Source organism: Hipposideros armiger, unplaced genomic scaffold (assembly GCF_001890085.2).
Source record: "Hipposideros armiger isolate ML-2016 unplaced genomic scaffold, ASM189008v1 scaffold_457, whole genome shotgun sequence".
In the NCBI taxonomy this organism is placed as follows: domain Eukaryota; kingdom Metazoa; phylum Chordata; class Mammalia; order Chiroptera; family Hipposideridae; genus Hipposideros; species Hipposideros armiger.
Genome location: NW_017731807.1, coordinates 531,686 through 553,164, shown reverse-complemented (window position 1 = coordinate 553,164; position 21,479 = coordinate 531,686). Strand labels below are relative to the sequence as shown.

The window sequence follows — 21,479 nt, the reverse complement described above, 5'->3', positions numbered from 1 at the left end:
TCTTGCCACCCCAGGGGCCACTTACCTGGCACAGAACTTCAGGGGGCAGGTGCATGAGGCCCAGCACGTTGCGCTCATACCAGGGGTCGAGCATGCCGAGGTAGTGGGAGATGTCGTTGGTGCTCTCCTCCCATGGGGCTGTGCTCAGCTCCTGGGACAAGGGCTGAGAGTTACTCCCAGCTGCCCAAGAGGCCTGCCATCATAGCTCCAGGGCCCTGGGCGGCACCTGCAGCCCCAATCTGAGTTTCTTCCTGCCCCTGGAGAAATCTGACAACTTTCAGTCTGTGTCATATAGCAACATGCCACACTCAAGTGCAAGGCAGAAACCACCCCTGGCAGGAGGCGGCCCCCTGTAAACACAGGTGATTGCTTGTGGTGACTTCCAACCAGCCCCCTTCAGGGAACTGAAACCTACTCATGTCTACTCTACTTTCCCACCCTATTTGGTCCAAGACTGGGGACATACTGTAGAGTTGGGGTGCCTCGGGGAGTCTGTGGGGAGTAGGGGTGTCTGGCTCGGAGTGGCTGGGCAGGCACTGGAGCCGGCCCCCTGGCTTCGCTTCATAGGCACATAGAAGAACTGAAGCTTGAAGAACCGTGTGAGGAGCGGGCAGTTGTTCTCCAGCCGCCTGGCAAAAAGAAGATGGTGACAAGGGAGCTCCTTGGTCCTTCTTGGATCTAAGCCTCAAGCCCCAGCTTGCACCAGCACCACCAGCCTGCTACCCAGGGCAGAGTGACGCCCCCAATTCTAGTTCTTACCGCAGGTTGCTGTACGCTCGAGCCACCTTCCCCGAAATCCGATCGGACCCGAAGACCACAACGCGTAGTGTAGAAGCCTTGGGGTCCTCATCCCCACTCAGGAAGGGGCGGCGGCGCTGATGGCGTGAGGCTGGGGCCAGGAGCCAGCCGGGCAGTTGGGTGCTGAGCTTGGGCTGGGGCAGGGAGCGGGAGCGCTGGGCCCGGGAGGGGGTCAGTGCCTGGCCCTCCGGGGGGCTGCAGAGGCTCCCAGCCCGCCGCAGGGGCAGGCCCGTGTCCGAGTCCCTCCGCAGCACCAGCTGGCTGGTGCTCTTGAAGAGTTTATAGATCCTGTTAAACTTTTGCCCCGGCCTGCGGTAGCCCCGGCGCTCCCGGCTGCCAGGTCTCTTGGGCCACTCAGAGGAGCTTTCCTCACTGTCCTCCATGTAGCCACTGTCCACGCCATCCGAGAGGCCTGAGACAAAGGAGTTCAGCAGCTGGCGGGAGAGGGTGGCTCCGGAGGCCTGGGACGAGGCAAGGGACAGGGAGGAGTCACGGGAGGCCTCCGAGCTAGTGGAGAACAGTGAGTCCCTCTTGGCACAATGCCCATCTGTTTCCAAGTCCTCTTCCTCCTCCTCGTCGTCCTCCTCCTCCTCGTCCCCCAGGATCCCTGGCTGGAGCAGCTCCTGTTCCTTGAGCAGGATTTCCTGTAGGATGTCTGCAGGGAAGCAAGGGGAGGCACCATCTGGGTGTCTGGACCCATGAACCCCTCTTGCTCACCCTTGGGAGGGGCGACAGGCTTAGAAAGAATGGGGTTGGGGAGAGCAGGAGGGTCAAGGCCAGCCTAGGACTCAGAGCACGGGCTGCTCTGCTTAAAGCCTGCTCAGGTGGAGAGGCTGGTGGGGCGTGGGAGGCACAGACCGGGACCAGGAAGAGAGCCCAGGCAGTTTGGGGGGTGGGCAGCACAAGGTTCCCAGCCCGCTGCTTACCAAAGCTGTCCTGGTTCCAGTTGTAGGTGTAGCACCTGGCGACAGGGATGGGGATAGTGTGGAGCTTGCCAGGTTTTGCAGTGTCTGTAAGAACAGGGCAGGCAGGGGGTGAGGCCTGGGAAGGGGCCTGGAAATTGGCCAGCCCAGTCCCCTTATCTTAGAGGCCAGAGTTGGGAGAGGACCGCCACAGGCTACGCAGCAGGGTGAGCCAGGGCGGAGCTGGAAGCTGGGATGCCTGGCTTGCAGCCAGAAGGCTTTCTTTCAAGGGCACCATGTGGACACCATGCCGTATCATCAATTGGGTAAGAGTGGTCAAGTCACAACCTCTGAGCCTCATTTTACAGTATCCAAACAGGAAAACAATGGCACCATGCCTTCGGGTGTTGTGCGGAATATCATGTCCCTCTTCTGTGGTACCAGAGTTGTGGAGAGGAAGTTTCCCAGGCTCCTTGGGGCGAGGTGTGGCCATGCAACTAACGGGGGCCAAGGGGATATGTGCAGACATGATGTGTGCAACGTCAGCATCATCTTCAGTGTGAAAAGGAAGCCCCTTGCCCTCAATCAGCACCCTCTTTTCTTCTTCCCACAAGCCACCACATGATGGCAGCCCAACGCTAACCCTGCGTACAGTAGCAATGTCCCAGGGGATGGCAGAGCAACAAGATGTCGACAAATGTGGGTCCCTGAATGACTGTGTGGAGCAGAACTAGCAGGCCAACCTGGACTGCTCACCCGAGAGCCAGAGCAGATGATGGGGAAAGTGGGCCCCACTCTCCCAAGAGCCTCACCTAAGACATCAGCGAAGCCAGCTTTCTCTCCCACCGCCTGCAGCTTAGTCCTGAGCCACTGCCGGGCCTCGGCTGCATCCCCAATGCCGGATGCCAGCTCCTGTGCCTCTGCAGTCTCCGTGAAGATGTCCTCCAGCTCTGCCAGGGTCTTGGACTGAAATCCCATGAGGAGACAGGCTTGCTCCAGTACCACAGCCTGGCTGCCCGACTTCTCCATCTCCCAGGGTCTTACTGAGGGCAGCAGTGACCAGTCCCCTCCCTGCCTCATCACCCACCTTTACTCACAGCTGGCCAGGGAGCCAGGCCATCCCCCAACCCCCTATTTTCAGGAAACGGTCATGAGAGGAAGGCCCAGAGCCAGAGCACTGCAGAGTTGGGAGGGACTTCAGAGCTCACCACTGCAGCCCAGAGAGGGGACGGGGCTGTCCAGAGACTCACCACCGACCTGTCACAGAGCTAGAGCCAGAAACCAGGTCTTCCAGCTTCAATCTAAATCTCATTCCTCTGAGGCTCTGTACCCAGCCCCACTGCTCAGGGTGCCACCCATGCTGGACCCAGCACAACAGAAACCCTCTTAACAAAGCCAGCTCTCCAGCCACTGCCCCAACATGTCACGTGGAGTGAGGGAGGGCAGTGTATCCTACAGGCCGCAGAACAGAGATGGAGCAAAGAGGAGGCCCTGCCTCTCTGAAGAAGGGCTCTGCTGGAAGTGGGTGGTGTTAAGCCCGGGGCCCCAGACACATACCTGCAGCCTACAGTGCAGACCCAGAAGGTCAAGGTGGGTTCCAAAGGTAGCCTGGAAGGCATGCAGGAGCAGGGTGATATAGGCGCTGTGGGGTGAATGCTCAGGTGCACTCAGCTTATTGGCCACGGTGAGAAACTCGGCCTGCACCTCCACTGGGTTCAGCAAGAGTACGGTGCTGGGGGAACAGAGGAATGGCTGTGGGCACTGGGGACACAGCCACACACCTCACACTGGCACTGCGCCCCACTGAGGCCCAGGCCTCCGCACAGCGCAGGCAGGGCCTGAGGCCAGGAGAGAGGGTGGGGGCTCCAGGGTGCCAGTTCCAAGAGGAATGTTTATGGTCTACTTTGGAGTATTTTTTACATGATGTTTTCAAAGGCCCTTAAAAAACTGAACTGAATTTTCAAAAATAAATTTTACCTTAATTTTTACATATAAATTTTTTTTTCCTACAGGACATCTGAATAGATGCGCGATTACCCAAACAAGGATTATATTGTAAGTGAGGTGACTTGAAGTCAGGAGATCGTTTTGGGGAGGGGGCAGCAGGCAGGCACAAGCCGTCGTGCACTGTGGCCCAAAATCTCAACCTGTGCCCTGCTTCTCAAGCCAAGGGTTGTGGCATGGGGTAGCATGTGCCAGGAGGAAGGGGAGCCAAGGGGACACCTTTTCTAACTTGCCAAACCCATCGTACAGGCTGGCATCGGGCTGGGGAGGGAGTGTGTGCCCAGCCAACTCCGCCTGTCCTCCCACTGCACCCTGGGCTCCTCCTTGGTGCCAGTGTTGAAATTTGTTCCTTATGAAAATTTCAAACGTACCCAAATGTTAAGAGAATCATGAATCCTGAGGGTGTCAATCACTCAGTTAACAGCAAACAACACAAGACTGTTCTCACTTCGCCTACACCAACCCTGTCACTGCATTTTCTCAGAGTGTATTCGAGCCATTGTGGTATTATGCCTGTAAATGCTTTCGTATGAACCGCTTACATTCGCTCCTGCTCTCTCATAAATCCATGCTATGTTTGAACCCAGTGCAAAGAAGCACCAGGCAGGTGGTATTCCCTCCAGTCTCTGCGGACATCTGTCCCAGAGCTGGGTCCTGGGCTCAGGATACAGGGACCAGACCAGGCTCTGTCAGAGCTCCCATCATTTGGGGAGAAACTAGTTTTGATTTCTCTAGTTATAAGAGAAAGGGGGCGGGGCGGGCTCACATAAGCAGCCCCTAGCTGAGCCCTCTCCTTCACTGAGCGCTTGATCATTCCTTCCACAGACACGTGCTGAGCCCCACTGTGTGCAGAACCAGACCAGCCAAGCCTGGGTCCTTGCCACCTGCATGCTTTCTCTGCTGAGGAACCGTGTTTCCATGAAAAGAAGACCGGGTCTTATATTAATTTTTGCTCCAACCATCTACATTTATTTATTTATTTATTCATGTACAAAAATCTACATTTATTCAAACAGTCATGTCTGACTGATGATCTTGACTGGGGCTTATGTTTGAGGTAGGGCTTATATTACGAGCATCCTGAAAAATCATGCTGGGGCTCATTTCCCAGGTGGGTCTTATTTTTGGGGAAACACAGAACTTACCATCATTCCTAATGCATAGACAATGAAAGTGAGACCATCTCTCAGCACTAAGCTCTTTCTACTGACGTCTCTGCACCTCAGCTCTCTAATCTAAAAAATACCTTTCTTATAGGGTGAACATGATGATTGGGCGATGTAGCAATGTTTAGGGTGGTGCCCAAAAGATGTTGGTAATTCACCATCTGCTTGTTTCAGCCCCCAGGGAGGTGTCTTATTTTCTTACTAAACTAACACTTACTAAACATTTTTACACCCTCTGTCTCTCTCAAAACCTACCAGTGGTGGTTTTTGGGGTTTTTTTTTACCTAGGAGGGACTCAACAAATGTTGCTTAGTGGTGTCAATGTTCAGTGACACCATGGGACTGAGGATGGGGAGGGACTGGGGTGATTATAATTTCTGAGCTGATGGAGGCTGGGGTCTCTGGCTTCCAAGGGTCTAGGTGAGACAGCACCCACATGCTTGGAGACCTGCCGAGGGTCTTCAGAATGGAGGTTTCTCTAGTGCTTGTCAAAGTGCAGGCTGGACCCATGAGTGGGTAAGCAAATCACAACCGGAATTGCCTTTTAAATGACATGGAATAGATTGGGACAGAGCCCATCCTATGGGGTAAGGGTAAGTTTCATTTCCTGAAACTTGCTTCAGGTGTGTGTGTGTGTGTGTGTGTGTGTGTGTGCGCGCGCGCGCGCATGCACACGCACTTAAAATGAATTAGTTATTGTAGATTCCGGTCACAAAAGTTTGGAAAGTGCTGTTTTAGTAACAGGCGGAAAGATACTGTGGAAAGAACATGGGCTTTTGAGTAAGGCTGAGGTTCAAATCCTGGTCCAGCTAGACACTTACTAGATGTGTGACCTTGGGGAAAGTTACTTGGCCTCTCTGACCTCTAGTTTCCTCATGCGGAAAGTGGGGTAAAGTGAGATAGTGTACGACCAGCACCTGGCACAACCAATGCAGAGGGTTCTTAACCTTTTTTTTTTTTAAGCCTCAGACCTGTTTAGAAATCTGATGAAAGACCCTCAGCCCAGAATAAAGAACCTGTGCATAAAACATCACCAGCAATTCCAGGAGGGTCCCCTTGAAGCCTGTTTGTTGGTGGCTGGGGTGGGAGAGGATGCAGTGATAGAAGGAATTCCAGATGCCCGGGGTTGGGGTGGTGTAGGAACAGTGAAATAGTTGGAGTGGGGGTCCCACCCCATCCCCACCCCCGCCCTGTTTCTCCCTCCCCAAGAGCACTCACACAGTGGAGCTGCGGTGACTCCTAATGGGCAGGCCCTGCTCAGCCCTCACCAGTCGCTGGTAGGAGATTCCTATGTCCAGAAAGAAGAAAAAGAATAAAGAACAGAGTTCATGGGTTTACCTGTTCCTTTAGCAGTCATGGCCCTGCGCCTCGAAGCACGCCTAGCACTGGACAATTCAGTTGGGGGTTCCTGGATGAGGTTCAGGACATGGGGAAGATGAGACCTGAGGCCTCCAGGGCCGTTAACAGTATGAGTCCCAGGCCGCACCTTGCAAAGCTTTCCTCTTCAGAGACAGAGCACTCTGGGAGGAGAACCAAGGCCAGAGCTCCTGCTGTCCAGCTGTTCCTGGTTCCTGTCACTGCTCCCCTCTCTCAGTCTCAATGTCCTGCAGTGGGTGTACCAGGCATTGCTTGGCCTATTCACTTAAGTCTCAGCACCTTCCATAGCTCCTTACTCCCCCTCAGCATCCTCTGCCTGGATCCCCACACCTTCTCAGGGGGCCCTCAGGAGACTGTCCATCTGTAAGGGTGAGCCTCTGCACCATGGTCCCCTCTCAGCCTTCCTCTTTAGCCTCATGCACCTCTCCGTCTCCTCTGACTTCAAAAGTGCAGAGAAGAAACAAGCCGAAAGTTTTTCCTTTTTCCCTGCAACTTGATTCAGTTCTGCAGCTGGAAAATGACCCTTCATAATATGTATTTAGTTCTGTGTCAACCCTGGTGAGGAGGTGAAACAACAGTTCCCTCTCCTCACCGAAGGGGGAGCAGAAGCGGGGTCTGGGACTCGGGGAAAGGCAGCCTCCTTGTTAGAGCTTGGCAATTGTCATTGGGGTTCCTGTCTGGGGACAGGGCCACCCTGGACTGGGTGTGAGCGGCGAGCAGGAAGGCAATCCCCTCCGAAAGTGTAAAGCCAAGACTCGGGTTAGAAGACAGCTGTAAATGGCAGAAAATTACCAATTTATGCTCTTCTAAGCTAGGACCTGATTGCTTTGATTTGGGGCCTTTTGTTGGGTGTTTCTTTTATGTAACTGTCACATGTTTAGAGGTTAAAGTTATATCAATTTTGATAGGAAAGTCCCTGAAACAGTGGTTATTACTAGCAGGACTGGTAGCCACTTGCATGCACAACAGAGAAAAGCTCCCCTCGGCGCCCCCGGTAGCGGACAGGAACACTCATCCCTCCAGAGGCTCCCGGATGCAGGCCACACAGACAAGCAGTCTTCTCTTGACTCAACTGCACTTTTCTTTTACTATATAATAGGTAACCCACACACACCCTGCTGATCTTCCCTCCAATTCTGCCTCTGTTGACACAGACCACACAGCTGGCCACATTCCTTTGGGGGGGGGCAGCAGATGGTGAGCTCACTCTCCCTCCACATCAGGCTCCCGCCCAAATGCCCACCATCAGCATCAATCCCAACGCCCTCCTGAAACTGCCCTCCTAAAGTCACAAAGCCCAGTGTCTCCACCTTACCATCGTTCTCCTTGAATTATCTTTTTTTTTTTTGAGTGTTTGATACTGTTGACCACTTTCTACTTGAAGCTTGCTCTTCTACATTAGGCTCCATGACAAGGAACTTTCTGTCACATCTTGTATTTCTCTACCTGTTTATTTTTCTGATACCTTAATAGTCTCATTTGGGGACTGCGGTGCAGTTAGAGCTGAGAGCTGCTTCCTATCAGCTATGTTGACTCCAATATAACCTTGCCATTTGCTGCTGAGGCACACCCTCACCCAGAGGGAGTGATTTCCAGAGCTGAATATCCCAGATACCAGCAGTCCCTGAGTGGAGCACAGAGCATCAGCTGGAATCAGCTGGAACTCCCTTCCTTCCTTCTCCTGCCACAAAGACATTTAAAAAGGTAATCCAGGGTTGTCACAGTGGTCCCATGGACATCCTGGACCAGGCTTTTCCCATCTTTCTGCTCCATCAGCCTTAGCGTGAGACATCATCTTCAAGGTCACTTCATGATCTAAGATGGCTGCTGCAGCTCTGGCCATCATGTCCTCATTCCAGTTAACAGAAGAAAGGAAGTGAAGGGGATTGCAAAAGGTTTAAGCCACTGTCATTTTGGGCATTGTGTTATAAGCAGCCAGCCCAGTTCTAGCTGATCACACCCTGTGATTTTTGAAACAGCTGCCTTCTACTCCTTTCCCTAAATCTTCCCCTGTGATATTATGACATAATAAGAAATATATATATTTGTATTTATTCACTCATTCATTCATTCATTCATTATCTCTAGTTCCTGTGACAGAGCTCCTAAAATCTATGTGAGAGAGTATCTTTTGTTATTTATAACAAGCCCCTTTTAACTGGACTTGAGCTTATGCCAATGAGGTGACTCTTGGTGGGTCCCTAGATAGCTTCAGGATGGTGGCTGGTTGCCCTATGGAACCAACCATGTGATTGATTAGAGGGTTGGAACTTTCAGGGAGAGAAGGGAGGCTGGAGATTGAGTAAATCATTAATAGCCAAGACTTAATCAATCATGCCTACTTAATAGAAGCTCCACAAAACCCCTAAAGAATGGATTCAGAGAGCTTCTAGGTTGGAGAATGCATCCACATGCCAGGAGGGTGGTGCACCCCAACTCCACAGGGACAGAAGCTCCTGAACTCAGGACCCTCCAGACCTTGCCTTTTGTATCTCTTCAGCTGTTCATCTGGTTCCTTTACAATATCCTTTATAATAAACTAATAAATGTATGTAAAGTGCTCTCCTGAGCTCTGAGCCATTCTGGCAAATTATTAAACCTGAGGAGGGGATCATGAGAACCCCTGATTTGTAGCTGGTTGGCCAGAAGTTAGGGAAGCCCAGACTCGTGATTGGCATCTGAAGTGGGGGGCAGTCTTGTGGGGCTGAGCCTGTAACCTGTGGGGTCTGTGCTAACTCCAGGTAGTTAGTGTCAGAATTGAAATGAATTGTTGGATGCCCAGCTGATGTCTGGAGAGTTGGAGAACTGGTTGGTGTGAGGTGAAAAAAGCCCCATGCATCTGGTGTCAGAGTGTTCTGTGAGGTAAAACTGCATAGACCCTCACCTACTAGTCAATGTTGGTTGACTTTCTTTCAAGGGGTTTACACCTTTCACTCCCTAATCAGAGACAAAAAGTAGAAAATGCAAGTGTTGATGATCAGTAATGTTCTAAGAGGAACTTATTACCAGTAAAGAATATTCAAAATTCACCTGCCACCAGTTGATAGGCAACACTAACCTAACCCAGGTTGGTTCCTGCTTTGATTAGAGGTCAAAGGTGGGAAGGCACTAAGTGAAAGGAAAGGAAAGTTAGCCCAAGGGCAGAAAGTGCTTGGCAGCCCAGGGACTTTTAATCATGCGCAGTCACCTGCTCAGGCCTCTTGGTAGAGACACAACTTTATGCAAACGTGAGAATGTGGTTTTTGAGTCAAAGAATATGGTTTTGGGAATCGAGCAGATATGGGTTCAAGTGGTAGAGCTCTTGTTAGCTATGTGACATGGGCAAGCTACTTAATTGTCTAGCTTTTAGTTTTATCATCTGAAAGATGGAAATGATAGTAACTATCCAGGGGGGTGTTCTGAGAATAGGTGAGACTGACCCGTAACAGTGTTTAATGCACCTGTAAGCATACAGTTAATGTGACCGCTGCCATCATCACCACCACCATCATCATCATCCACAATAGTCCTACTTTTGACAAAGACAAAACTTACATAACTTATATAACCTGTCCCAAGTCATTGGTAAATAAGTGACAAAGCATAGGTCATTGTCATACCAAGGCCCATGTTCCTTCTCTCACACTTGACTTTATAGCTTGGGCCAGAAACATTAGACTTCTCTGAGTCTTGCTTGTCTCTTGGACCAAATGGGAATAATATTGCTTGTCCCTCTTACTCCATAGGGCTGTGGTCTGGGCGAGATGCAGGCATTAAGGCTTGTGTATTTTTGAGTGACTCACACATATGATGCCCACAGTTGCCCCTCAGGATTACAGATAACTTTTTTTGCAGGCGAGTATTGTGGTCTGCACAGTTGTGTTGGCATAGAGTAAATATTGAACAACATGTGGGCTGAACCCAAGAGGGCTGTGGTGGGCAGGACCCGGTAACACTAACGTGAGGTTTCCTGCCACCCCCAGAGTGAAGGCAGTAGGCACCCTATTAGGGGTGAAGTCAGGAAGAAGCGGATTGGCCCACAGGCTTCATAACCTGACCACTTCCTCTGGCAGCCACATCAAAGTAGAATAAACTGTTTCACTAATCTCCATGGCAACTGGCTCCCTAAGGCTCCTTGGGTAGAGGGCCCCCGCTCTTCAGGTCTCTTGTCATCTTTTCCCTGTGACCTTGCCAGGACCTCTCTCTTAAGCTAACACCACCCCAAACCCTACTGTCCCAGCAATGTGAAATCAATGTAAGTCAGCATTTACCCTCATACACTGCTCTGAAATGGAGCTATTATTATACTCCCATTTTATAGATGAGGAAACAGTCTCCCCCAAAGGCCCCACAGCTCTCTAGGAGTTGGAGCCACAGTGGTCTAATACCAAGAACTGGTGACCACTAAGTGACTCAGCCTCAGTCTGTCCTCCGAGAGCTCATCCCCGGCCTCCATTCTAGCCCCCTCCCCACTTCCTTCCATCGCCTCCCTCAGCTGGGCTTATTGGGGGAAGGGGGCACTCAGCAATAAGGCAAAAATATTACCACACGCCATTACAAAATCACATCACGCTAAAGCATTCTCTAACAAGCCCACTTGAGGCTCATGAAGAAGAGGGTAATTTGGTTTAACTTAGTATTTGCTGTTGATAAGGGCTCAGGTTCTGTGAAATTGGAGGCTAACTTGTGGATGTGAGATCAGTGATTTTTGTTTGGTACAAAAGATAACCTCGACGGTTACGGTTTTATTCCCCTAGGTGATTTTAACTAACTTTGTTTCTAATTTTGCAACCTTATTCTAGCTTATATGAGAAACTTATTTCACTTCTTTTCATAACCTCCTTTAAACCAGTTCTGCCCTCTTGCTGGTTCCCTCAGTAACAAGTGGAACACATCTTTGACACAGGCTCACTATACATTTGTGTGAGAGTGAGGTTTTTTAATTGTTTGAAAACAACTCTCTGACATGACAAAGAGTTAATGGTTTCCTGTTTCAGTTCTGCTTTCCCTGGAAGAGGAGAAGTTCCCAGCACGGCAGCCTGGCCTGAGCATCCCTTTCCAGACATCTGCCTTCTCCTAGGTCACCAGCATATCTGAGGCCTCACACGGTCCCAGGGGCAATGTCCAGGAGAATGCCCTCAGCAGTGAATGACAAGAGTCCCAAGGGTCCTCCCTGCTCTGAGTCCAAAGGACCCTCATTCCATTTCCATCTCCAGTTGGTGCTCTGCCTACCTCTGGTCTCCAGGCTTAGAAACCCACAGCCCAGAGTCTGGGCCTCACCACAGCCTGCCCCTCTGCTCTACATCTGCTTGCCGGGCTGCCCAGAACAGAGTTCCTGCTCTACTGCCCACAAAAATATCTCCAGGCATAGTGTGCATTCAGTGGAAGAGAGCCAGTGTGTGCCACTTGAAACTGGGAAGCAGTCTCCCCACACGCAGGTGATAGCCCTCCCTCAACGCAACATCTCCTTGATGCATTTCAAAGTAAGAAAGGGACATTTAAATATTCAGTATAGACTAAAGGCCCTGCCAAGGCATTTGCATTTTAAATCTTTTCTGTTTAAATTACAGACGGGAAGAATAGCTTTGCATTCTTGTTAAAGGAATTCTGGTCACCAGCAAGAAGCCCAGAAGTGATCTAGATCTGCCTGTTTTTGTTTGGGGGTCGGAGGGGAGGGACAGTACGGAGGACGGGAATGAAAGAAGTTAACCTTAAATTGGTTTGTTCACCTAGGGTGTCTTGGAAAGTTAGGCTGGCAGTCTGTTGATTCATCACGTGCCCTAGCACGTTTCCTAGTTCAACACCTTCTCCTCAAGGTTTTCCTGGTTTCTTAATTCTTCCACCCAAGTATCTCCCATGAGGTGAGGTCCATGTAATCCGCATGCATAGACTTGGGTGATGGCCAACCTTGGCCTGTGTCTGCTCCACTCATTTTGTAACAACAGACAGCTGATTGGGCTGACATTTCAGCTGATTGGTTGGGGGCAGACAAATCAGATGATAGGTTGGGGGAGGAATTTAAAGACAAAGCTTCAGTCCTGAGCTTTCTAGTGTTCATGAATTGTTGGGGAACAAGATTTGGTACTTCTGTCCTGTGTGTGTTTAATGTGTACAATGAGAATTAGAAGTTGTCATTACTAAATAGGGCCTGGTACACATACAGATTTTTTTTTTAAAGTCAGGCCCCCAAATACTATGCATGTTGTATAGTATTTTTTTTTTACTCAAGTTATTCAATATCTTTTGATCTCAGCAACTCTGTTGCTATGATATTATTTTTAATGATGGACTAGCATTCCACCAAATGACTTTGCTATGATATACCTCAACCATGTTCAATATTTAAGCTTTGGGAATTGGTTGATTATTAGAAAGAATGCATCGATGAACATCCTTGTAGCAAAATCTTTGCAAATCCATAATTATTTATCAGGATAAATTTGCAGGAATGGCATTGCTGGGTGAAAGGATATTCTTTTTAATGTTTTAGAGAATGCAGTCTCCCTTGTCCTGACAAACACTGGTATTTTTGTGTTTTTGGGTTTTTTATTCTTGCTAATTTGATAGGGGGGAAAAAAGTGTCTCACTGTTTAGTTCTGCATTTTTATTACTAGTGAGGGTGAATATTTTGGGGGGTGTTGCTCAGCTGTTTGTGGTTCTTTTTTGATGTGCTTGAATCACGTCCTTTATCCATATTTTCATTGGTGTGTTCTTCGCCTATTTTTTTTATCAACTTAAAAGATCTCTTCATGAATTTGAATACTATTCATTTTTATTGCAAATATTTTTCTTAGTTTGTCGTTTACCTTTCACTTATAATGGGTTTTGCCCTATAAAAGCTTTAATTTTACGCCCTCAAATCTGTCGACCTTTTGATTTATAATTTTTGGCCTTGGGGGGACATGTTTGGCAGCTCTTCTCCTCTCTGGCCTGATGTAATGTATTTTTCTTCTATAACTTTTGTGGTCTTGTTTTCCATACTTAAACCTTTAATCCATTTGTAAATTACTTTTATGTCTGAGATAGAACTCAATTTTTTTTTGAGGTAGAATGCTAACTCATTTTTTTATGGTCTGTCAATTATCTTGATACCATTTATTAAATGACCAATTTTATTTTTATCACTTACTTGAGTATGCTATTTTGTCATATAACAAAATTGTATATATTTAATCTGTAGCTATTCTATTATTTTGTTCCACGAATTCGTCTATTGTTATACCAACAGTATACTATTTTAATAACTATAGCCTTAGAGTAACTTCAAAGACCTAGTAAGAAAAATATCCCATTCTTACTCTTCTTTAAGAATATATAAATACATAATAAATGCATAAGTAAATGCTTCTGTAGAACATTTATTCTTTCAGATAGACTTTATTTTGTTAAATTTTAAAAGATATTGTTAGTATTTTGATTGCAGTTATATTTATTTCCATAACACATGATGTTATTATGATATTGATTCAATCTAGCAACATGTCTCTTAAATCATTTATCCAGTTTTGTTTTCTCTATGTAGGTTATTCAAATTTCTTTTATATTTTAGTGGCTATTATCATTTTTTTCATTATGTCTTTTTACTGGTTAAGGTTATCTGGGGAAGCTCTTAGCTATCTGTTTCCTAGTCTGACAGGTTTTCAGGTGATTCTTAGTTTTGACAGATACACAGTTGTTTTTATCTCTGGAAGAGGAAATTAAAATTAAAATTTCGTCTTCTCTGGAAGAGGAAACATTCTTTCTTTCTTTCTTTCTTTTTAATAGGTAAAATTCCTATAAGCATGAAGAGAAAGATTGTTGATTTAGTTGGAAATGCCTCTAGTATTTCACTTTGGGCTATGAGCTTATTAAGAATAGTTCCCTATATTAGTAGTTTCCCTATATTTGAGTTGTTTTGAATATCAGGAATGGATGTTAAATTTTATCAAGTGTTTTAGAGGCACCTATGAAGATGTTTATATGACTTCATTCCTTTGAGCTACTGATGTGATGAATTCCTCTAATATTAGGCCACATCTCAGTAAATGATACTTGATTACATTTTCTCTTGCTCTACAATAGTTTTCTTAGACCTCATTTTCATGTCTATTATAGAACCTGCAATTTCTCAAGAATTCCTACATATGAGAACTCAGACAGTACCAGGCCTTTGTCCAGACTTGTCATGGGGCCCATCAACCATCAACCTGTCCGTTCCTCACACCAACCACCTTCTCCCACCAGAACTGACTCTATCCACACATGCATTTTCCTATTTGATCCTGAGGCAAATAGAACAAACAAGAGCCTCTTGTCAATATGGTGGGGACTTTTCCTTCTGACCTGGGCAGCCTCAGAGATCCCTTGGATAACCAGAGCAGAGGCAAAGGTCACATGGTGGGGCCTCCCTGCCCTGAAGCCCTACTCAGCTTCCCTTAAAAATTCCTCCTCGAGTTACTGCCTATATTCACTGCTTTCAGCCATCTGATGCTGGTGCACACAGCATTATGAAGAGGAAACTCCAAGGTTTTAAAGTAGGGAGAGATGAGCTGAAGGATGAGAGGTGAGGAAGATCGTAGCCAAAGAACAGTTTCAGAAGAGCTGCAAACCTCTTGACTGCATGATCCCTGATCCACATGCCAGCTGACTCCACAGCTGGGGGCTTACCTGGGGCCTTGAGTTCAGCATCAATGAAGGTGAGCAGTTCCTGGCAGATGCTGCAGTAAGGAACAGGCCAAGTCAGGAATCGGTGGTAAGTTCTGGCTGCTTTCAGAAGGAGATCGGAGTCTGGTGGGAAGTGTGGTGTCTGGAATGAAGACAGAGAGGTAAGCAGAGAAGTCTGGGTGAGAAAAAGCTCACCCATATTCCAGAATAGAATCTGCTACTTTTCTGAAAAGTTCCACAAAGGGCACACATTTCTTGGCAGCAGTAGGTCCAAGGACGAGGTCAGGAAGAATTGAAAGTAACCCACAGGAAGTGAGTTACAAATGGGCAAGATGGCACCCAGGGATTGTCTCTACTGTAAGAGACAGTAACACAGTTTTTACCAAATGTAACAGTGTACCCAATACATGAGAACACCCCTCTGAAAAGCTGCCACCTAAGAGGTCATCTTAAATGGTACCATTGCTGCCTCTCATTTTGGGGAATGGTCTTCAATGCCTAAATCACATTTATCCTCACTAGAGGCATATGTTTATTCTTTGAAGAGGATTGATTCAATGTACAGTACACGGAATCATTTGGTGCCACCAGTCAAATACAGGGAGTGATCACATTGGGTGGGAGCGACCACTGGGGTACAACATGAGGTGGACATAAAATCTTTCAACAAAATCTCTTTCATGGTTTGTGAACAGGCTGTGACGGCAGTTCCGCCATGGCTGCCCAGACATACCAGGCACAATGGCATCCACTTGGAGTTCCAGAGATCTCTCAAGATGGCTAATCTGCTTAGAGGGTTGACACCCATCTCGAGTGTCATTGCTTACCAGTTTCTCTCTCAGTGTTCATCCTCAGAGTGGTGAGGGCTTTGCCCCCAATGCAGGTTGTTCTTCCCTCTCCTCCCTCGCCTCCCCCGGCCTGGCGCACCCCAGAACTTACACAGAGAACAGTGGAGTAGAAGAGCAGGGCCAGGGGGGTGAGAAGGTCATAGGTACCCTTCTCTTGCACCTGTGGAAAGGACGAGAGGAGAGGTGAGGTTCATTCACAAGGTGCAGAACAGGGCAGCACTTTCTTGTTTTATTCCTTATTTTTTAAGTGAAAAGCAATGTAACCACCAGACAAAAATGTAAAATAGAAGTTAGGAAAAAGAATGCACTCACAATAACCCTCTTCCAAACTCAACTACAGCTAATGTTTCAACGTACTTCTCCTTACACCATTTTTCTCTATGTATTTTCCTCTGCAAAGTTGTAATCATGGTGGGTATACTTTTACTCTTAATGTCTTTTAAATATAAATTATAAGTGAATTTCTGTTTTGCTACATGGTCTCCAAGATCACCTTTTTTCCCCCTCCTGGTTATACATTTACCTGTTATTTGTATTGTAAATATTTTTTTTCAGTTTGTCTTTTAACTGTATGGATTTTTTTGATGTACATAAATTACAAATGTTAATTTTTTCCTGTATGGATTTTTGCTTTGACATGCAAGATTCATGTAAATACTCTTCTTTTCTTTGAGCTTCATTTTCTTAAATTTAAATCTTTAGTATACCTAGAATTCCATCTGCTATATGGTATGACTTGGGCGTCTCACTCTGTATTTTTCCAAATGTTTAATCAATTTCCCCTAAACCATTTAATAAATATTACTGATACCATTTTATTACATATTAAATTTTGTTTATACCCATTGATAATATCCATTATTTTTATTAGCTGCATAATCTTCTTTCTGGTATACATCCATAATTTATTAATTTACTTTAGACACTTGAGATTATTTATTGCTATTTAAATATTTTTGCAATGGAAACCTTTGAGCAAATTTCTTTTTCTGTGATTTGTATTATTTATCTACGATAGAGTTCAAGAAGTAGAATTAATTAAAGACTATAAACATATTTATGACCTTTAAACATATTACCCAATTGCTTTCCAAAAGGATCTGGCCATTTATGGTATCTTGTATGTATGAAAGTATCAGTTTCACTACACCCTTCTCTGTATTGGTTATCATGTTTTGCTAATTTGCTAGGCAAAGACTGTCTCACTATGGTTTTAATTTGCATTTATTTTATTACAGCTGGGGCAACATTTTTTCCCTATTTGTTTACAAGTTCTAGTGAGTCTTTTGTGCATTTTCTCTTTGCTAGAGCTCACTCACCACACTACATACACACGTGCACACACATGATTTACAATTCTTTGGTCTCTCAGCTCATTCCAGAACTCATGGGGTTGAAGACGCAGCGGAAGCCCCACCTTGTCTGCTGTGCCTGGTGACCTCAGCAGGCTCAAATTTAGAATTCTTCTTCTCTTTATCCTGAATAGACCATGTGTCTGCTCCACCTGCTGCATGGCCCCGTCTAGAAAACCCTTCCCTATCACCGCATAGTAGTTGAGCCTTTATATTTGGGTTGGTAAGAGGTGGTTTATCTCTTCTGAGTTGGTTTTTTTGTGATCAGGGTATAAATACACCAGGTAAATGGTGGTGTCAGAACTGGAACCTTGGGTGTCTTGATAAACCAAGACTTTCTTCTTATAGGGAAAGGGACAGCTAACTGAGAAAGTCAAATGTTTTCCAACTCAGTCATGTATTTAAAAAAAAAAAGAAAACTTTTAAAGTTTTTTCTTAAAGTTCTGTTTTTTAATTTTTTTTTTCAGTTACAGTTGACATTCAATATTATTTTATATTAGCTTCAGGTGTACAGCATGGTGGTTAGACATTTATATAATTTATGCAGTGATCCCCCAATTAGTCTAGTACCCACCTGGCACTATTCATAGTTGTTGCAACATTATTGACTATATTCTCTATGCTGTACTTTACATCCCCGTGACTATACTGTAACTATCGATTTGTGTTTCTTAATACCGAGAGCAAACAGATGGTTGCCAGAGGGGAGGGGGTTAGGGAGCTGGGTGAAAAAGGATAATTCTTTACAAAAGAGCCAGAATCCTCTTTAGGGACTCACAGCAATTCTGGAAACCCAACCAAGCTCAGCGTTAAACACGCTCTTCCTCTTAGTCATAAAAGCCTATTTTTTGAACTGTTAGAGGTCTCAGTTTACCTCTCCAATCAGTTTTCTCTTTTGTGTCTTTGCTTTTATGGGTTTGAGGAAAGGAATTCAGTATGGCTTGCTCCCTTCTTTCTAGTCAATACCTTGATTTACAAGCAATGCCTGTCTAAAGCAGCAGCTTGAACCCAGGACCCTGGCTCACATATCACATGTTCTCATTGAAAGGACCACATCCCTTCACAGAAACCATCAATCCACAAGCACCATTGAAACAGAGAACTCACAGGTTCCCAGTGTCTGTGCCAAGCCCCTTGGTGTTCCAGGCACCCCAGAGTCGACATTCTGTGGAGACCTCTTTCTCAAGTCTATGAGGCCAACCCCATCTCTGCCCTTCAGTCCCTGGCCAGCCCTCACCTCTCGGGTTTTCTGTAGAATCTGTTCCAGGAGGATAAGGAAGTGGCCGGGATCCCTGCTGACCAGCTCCTGTAGGCTCCAGCAGTTTAGACACAGCCCGGCTGGAAAGGGAGAGAGAGGCGGTCAGTTTGGGGTTGGAGAGAAGTGGGAACTCCTGGAGCTATATACTGGGGCATTCCTTTCTCAAGTGGTTCTCAGAAAATTCACAATCAACACTCAACCCTATCATGCCCCATTAAGACATAATGACAAGTTTCTTATTCTTGGAAGCTCAAGAGACACAGAGAGGGGCTGGGATCCCCTTCAGAGGCCAGTAAACCAGTCATGATTCACGACGCTGCTCCCTGTGTCTCTGGAGAGCACCAGTTCCCCCATCAGCACCAGCACCACCACCCTGCCCTGGCTTCCGACAGGGTGTGCTGGAACCTCTGAGATGCAGGGGAAAGGCAGAGACTGCTGGAAGAATAAGGAGAGGAGCCCCATGACCACCCCCCAGCCCCGCCTTGACACAAGGCTGCGTCTGTGACAGACATGGGACTTCCCAGGATTGCCTGGAATGGAGCCCAGGAAGGGAAAGCTACATTCATTTATATTTTGAAAGCTACAATGAGCACTTTGTCACTCCGTAACTTCCCCAGACTTTCTTGTTTTGTCAATTCCTGTTCCTCTGCAGTCAGCAAGGGTAAACCCCTAAAAATTAAAGGAGTGGTCATGCAGGCATGTGTGTGTGTGTGTGTGTGTGTGTGTGTGTGTGTGTGTGTGTGTGTGCTGGGGACTGAGAGCAGCAGGGGTGGAAGTGGCTTGACCATGAGTTTCCTATGGGCTCCTTTCAAAGTCCTGAGGCCCCTAACAATGTGTTCATATGGACAGAGGTTTTTGTTAATCTTGCAAAAGTCAGATATTTTGTACTCTTTTACTTAATGATGGCCACCTCAATTCTATAAGCTTAAGTTCCATCAAAATCTGGATAGGAGGCAAGAAGAAAAAAAGCAATGACCATTTATTGACCAACTACTATGTTCTAGGCCTTTGCATATATTATCTCTGAGTCTCCCATCCTCCCGTCAGGAAAACGGTTCCTGTTGTTATTGTTCTCATTTTATAGACAAGACAGGTGAGGTCCTGAGAGGGTAACTGACTTGTATGAGTTTATACATCCAGTGAGAGACAGTTTTAATCCAGATCTGTTTAATTCTAAAGGCTAAGGAAAGCCTCTCAGAGGTGACATTTAAGCTGAGGCCTGGATGACAAAGAGCCAGCTCTGCACAGTTCTGAAGGAAGAGTTCCAGGCAGCAAGTACAAAGGCCCTGAGGCAGGAAGGAACCAGGTATGTTCAAGAAGCAGTGGGTATCTATCTTGTGGGGTAATTAGGGCAGCCAGTGGGATACAGGATGTGAAAAGTCTTTACAAGCATGAGGAATTATTACAGTTAGGTACAGTTAGCCTGCAGCTACATCTGCCCTAGCCTGCAGATACCTCCATTTCTCAGTCCTGAGGAACACGGAATATGGAGGCCTCCTGCTCTCTGATGCTCTGCTGAGATTGTTCCTTACTCTATGAAGAAGAAGAGGATGGCGCTGTGGAAGGAACTAGAAACTAAGTAAACAGAATTCTGGGGAGAGCTTCTACGAATTCCCAGCTGCTCTTTCGAAATCAGCAGTTGTGATATTTCTAAGCAGGCTCAATAACTGCTATGCTTCTAAGAAGCATATGCTAGAGAAGCATGATACAGCCCTAAGGAGGAGGAGGAGGAGGAAGATAGCATGGGAGAGAGGAGAAACTGCTGCATACCAAGGGTCTACTCTCCATCAGGTGCTGTGCCCAGCACCTGCCCAAATAAGGTCCAGGGGTTTGCTCAAGTCACACAGAATTGGACCCAGAATCTGCCAGCTTCCAAGCCTGGTCCAGGGCTCACGGCAGCACCTGAGGCTTCTGTGGGCCCTAAAAGCACCTCCCCAGCTCCCTCAGACCTACCTGACCAGGAGGTGGAGTGGTGGTTGAGGCTGAGCCCGTGCAAGCAACGTTCCAGGGCATGCTGGATGCGGTCCTCTGTGCACGTTGTGGCCCCTGGCTGCATCCTGAGTCATTGCCTGCATGGGGGACAGACACCGGTCAGCCTGGAGACTCCAAGGTTTGAGGAGCGCATGGCCTAGCAGGGCGGATGGCACAGACAAGGGGGCATTCACAGCCCAGCACCATCAGCTTTGCTATAGCTTGGACACCGCATGAGGGGGTTTACAGCTGCCTCCAGGGCTGGTATGGCTCCTGGAAGTGCTGCTCTGAGTTGCATGAAGGAGTCCACCTGCAGCCCAACAGCACAATGCCACAGGAAGTGAGGGGTCAGGGGCAGGAGTGAAGAGGTGCCTGCCCCACCTAGTAGTGGTGAGTGTCTCCCAGAGCCTGGGGAGTGAGTGCCCAGGAAGTGACCAGACCCCAGTAGGCTGGGCAGGAGGACTCCAAGGGAAAAGTCAGAATCACTGAGGGGACTTTTTCTGAATTTCCGGGCTTGCATCCCCTGCCCCCGAGGGATGGGCAGGGAGCCTGATCCTGATGAAAAGAGCACAGAGATTCCCTTCAGAGCACCGGGAGGCTCCGTGGGGGCTGCCTTCACATGTCCCCCACCCCCAGCCCAATCCACCCTCTGCTTGGGTGCCCAGGCCACAGGTATGTGCTCCTTTTCTGCCCTCACCTCCACTTTTACCATTTGTCTTTTCTTTCTCTGAGGCTTGGGAGTGTTACCAGGTATCCAAAGACCCTACTTGGCACCCCTCCCTTATCTTACTGAGGAGAAACCGGGGGTGTTTAGCTCAGGCTGGAGCGCCTCTGCTGAGGGGATCCAAAACGGGACTTTAGCAGTAGATGGGGAGCTGTGGGAAGTGCCAAATCCTGAGAGCCTCCAGCAGGGTCAGCCCAGCTGCTTAGTTATGTGTGAGGGCCCCCGGGTCCCTGGGGAAGCCATGACAGGTAAATTTAGCACAGTGAATAAGCCTGGCCTCTGGCGTGAACAGACTTGGCCTTAAATCTCGAGTGTGGTATTTGCTAGCCATGCAACTTTGGACAAATTTGAAAAACTTTCTGAACTTCAGTTTACTTATCTGTAAACTGGGATAACAAGGGTGCCGACCCCATAGGGCTGCTGGGAAGATTAAATACCATAGTGGATGTACTGAGTA

General features: G+C 47.3%; 1 protein-coding gene across 2 annotated transcripts in view; it reads right to left on the bottom strand.

Moving 5' to 3' along the window:
- Positions 1–21,479, bottom strand: part of PIK3R5 (phosphoinositide-3-kinase regulatory subunit 5) — a 68,225-nt gene that overhangs the window by 5,357 nt on the left and 41,389 nt on the right. For both annotated transcript variants that reach the window (XM_019665982.1, XM_019665983.1), the window contains exons 2-12: positions 20,281–20,396; positions 18,307–18,407; positions 15,809–15,877; positions 14,873–15,011; positions 6,089–6,158; positions 3,258–3,432; positions 2,513–2,666; positions 1,725–1,808; positions 760–1,453; positions 467–629; positions 26–151 (exon numbers count right to left, since the gene is read on the bottom strand). In XM_019665982.1, coding sequence (XP_019521527.1) covers positions 26–151; positions 467–629; positions 760–1,453; positions 1,725–1,808; positions 2,513–2,666; positions 3,258–3,432; positions 6,089–6,158; positions 14,873–15,011; positions 15,809–15,877; positions 18,307–18,407; positions 20,281–20,383 — 1,878 coding nt within the window. In that variant the 5' untranslated portion in view covers positions 20,384–20,396. The remainder of the gene's footprint in view (positions 1–25; positions 152–466; positions 630–759; positions 1,454–1,724; positions 1,809–2,512; positions 2,667–3,257; positions 3,433–6,088; positions 6,159–14,872; positions 15,012–15,808; positions 15,878–18,306; positions 18,408–20,280; positions 20,397–21,479) is intronic.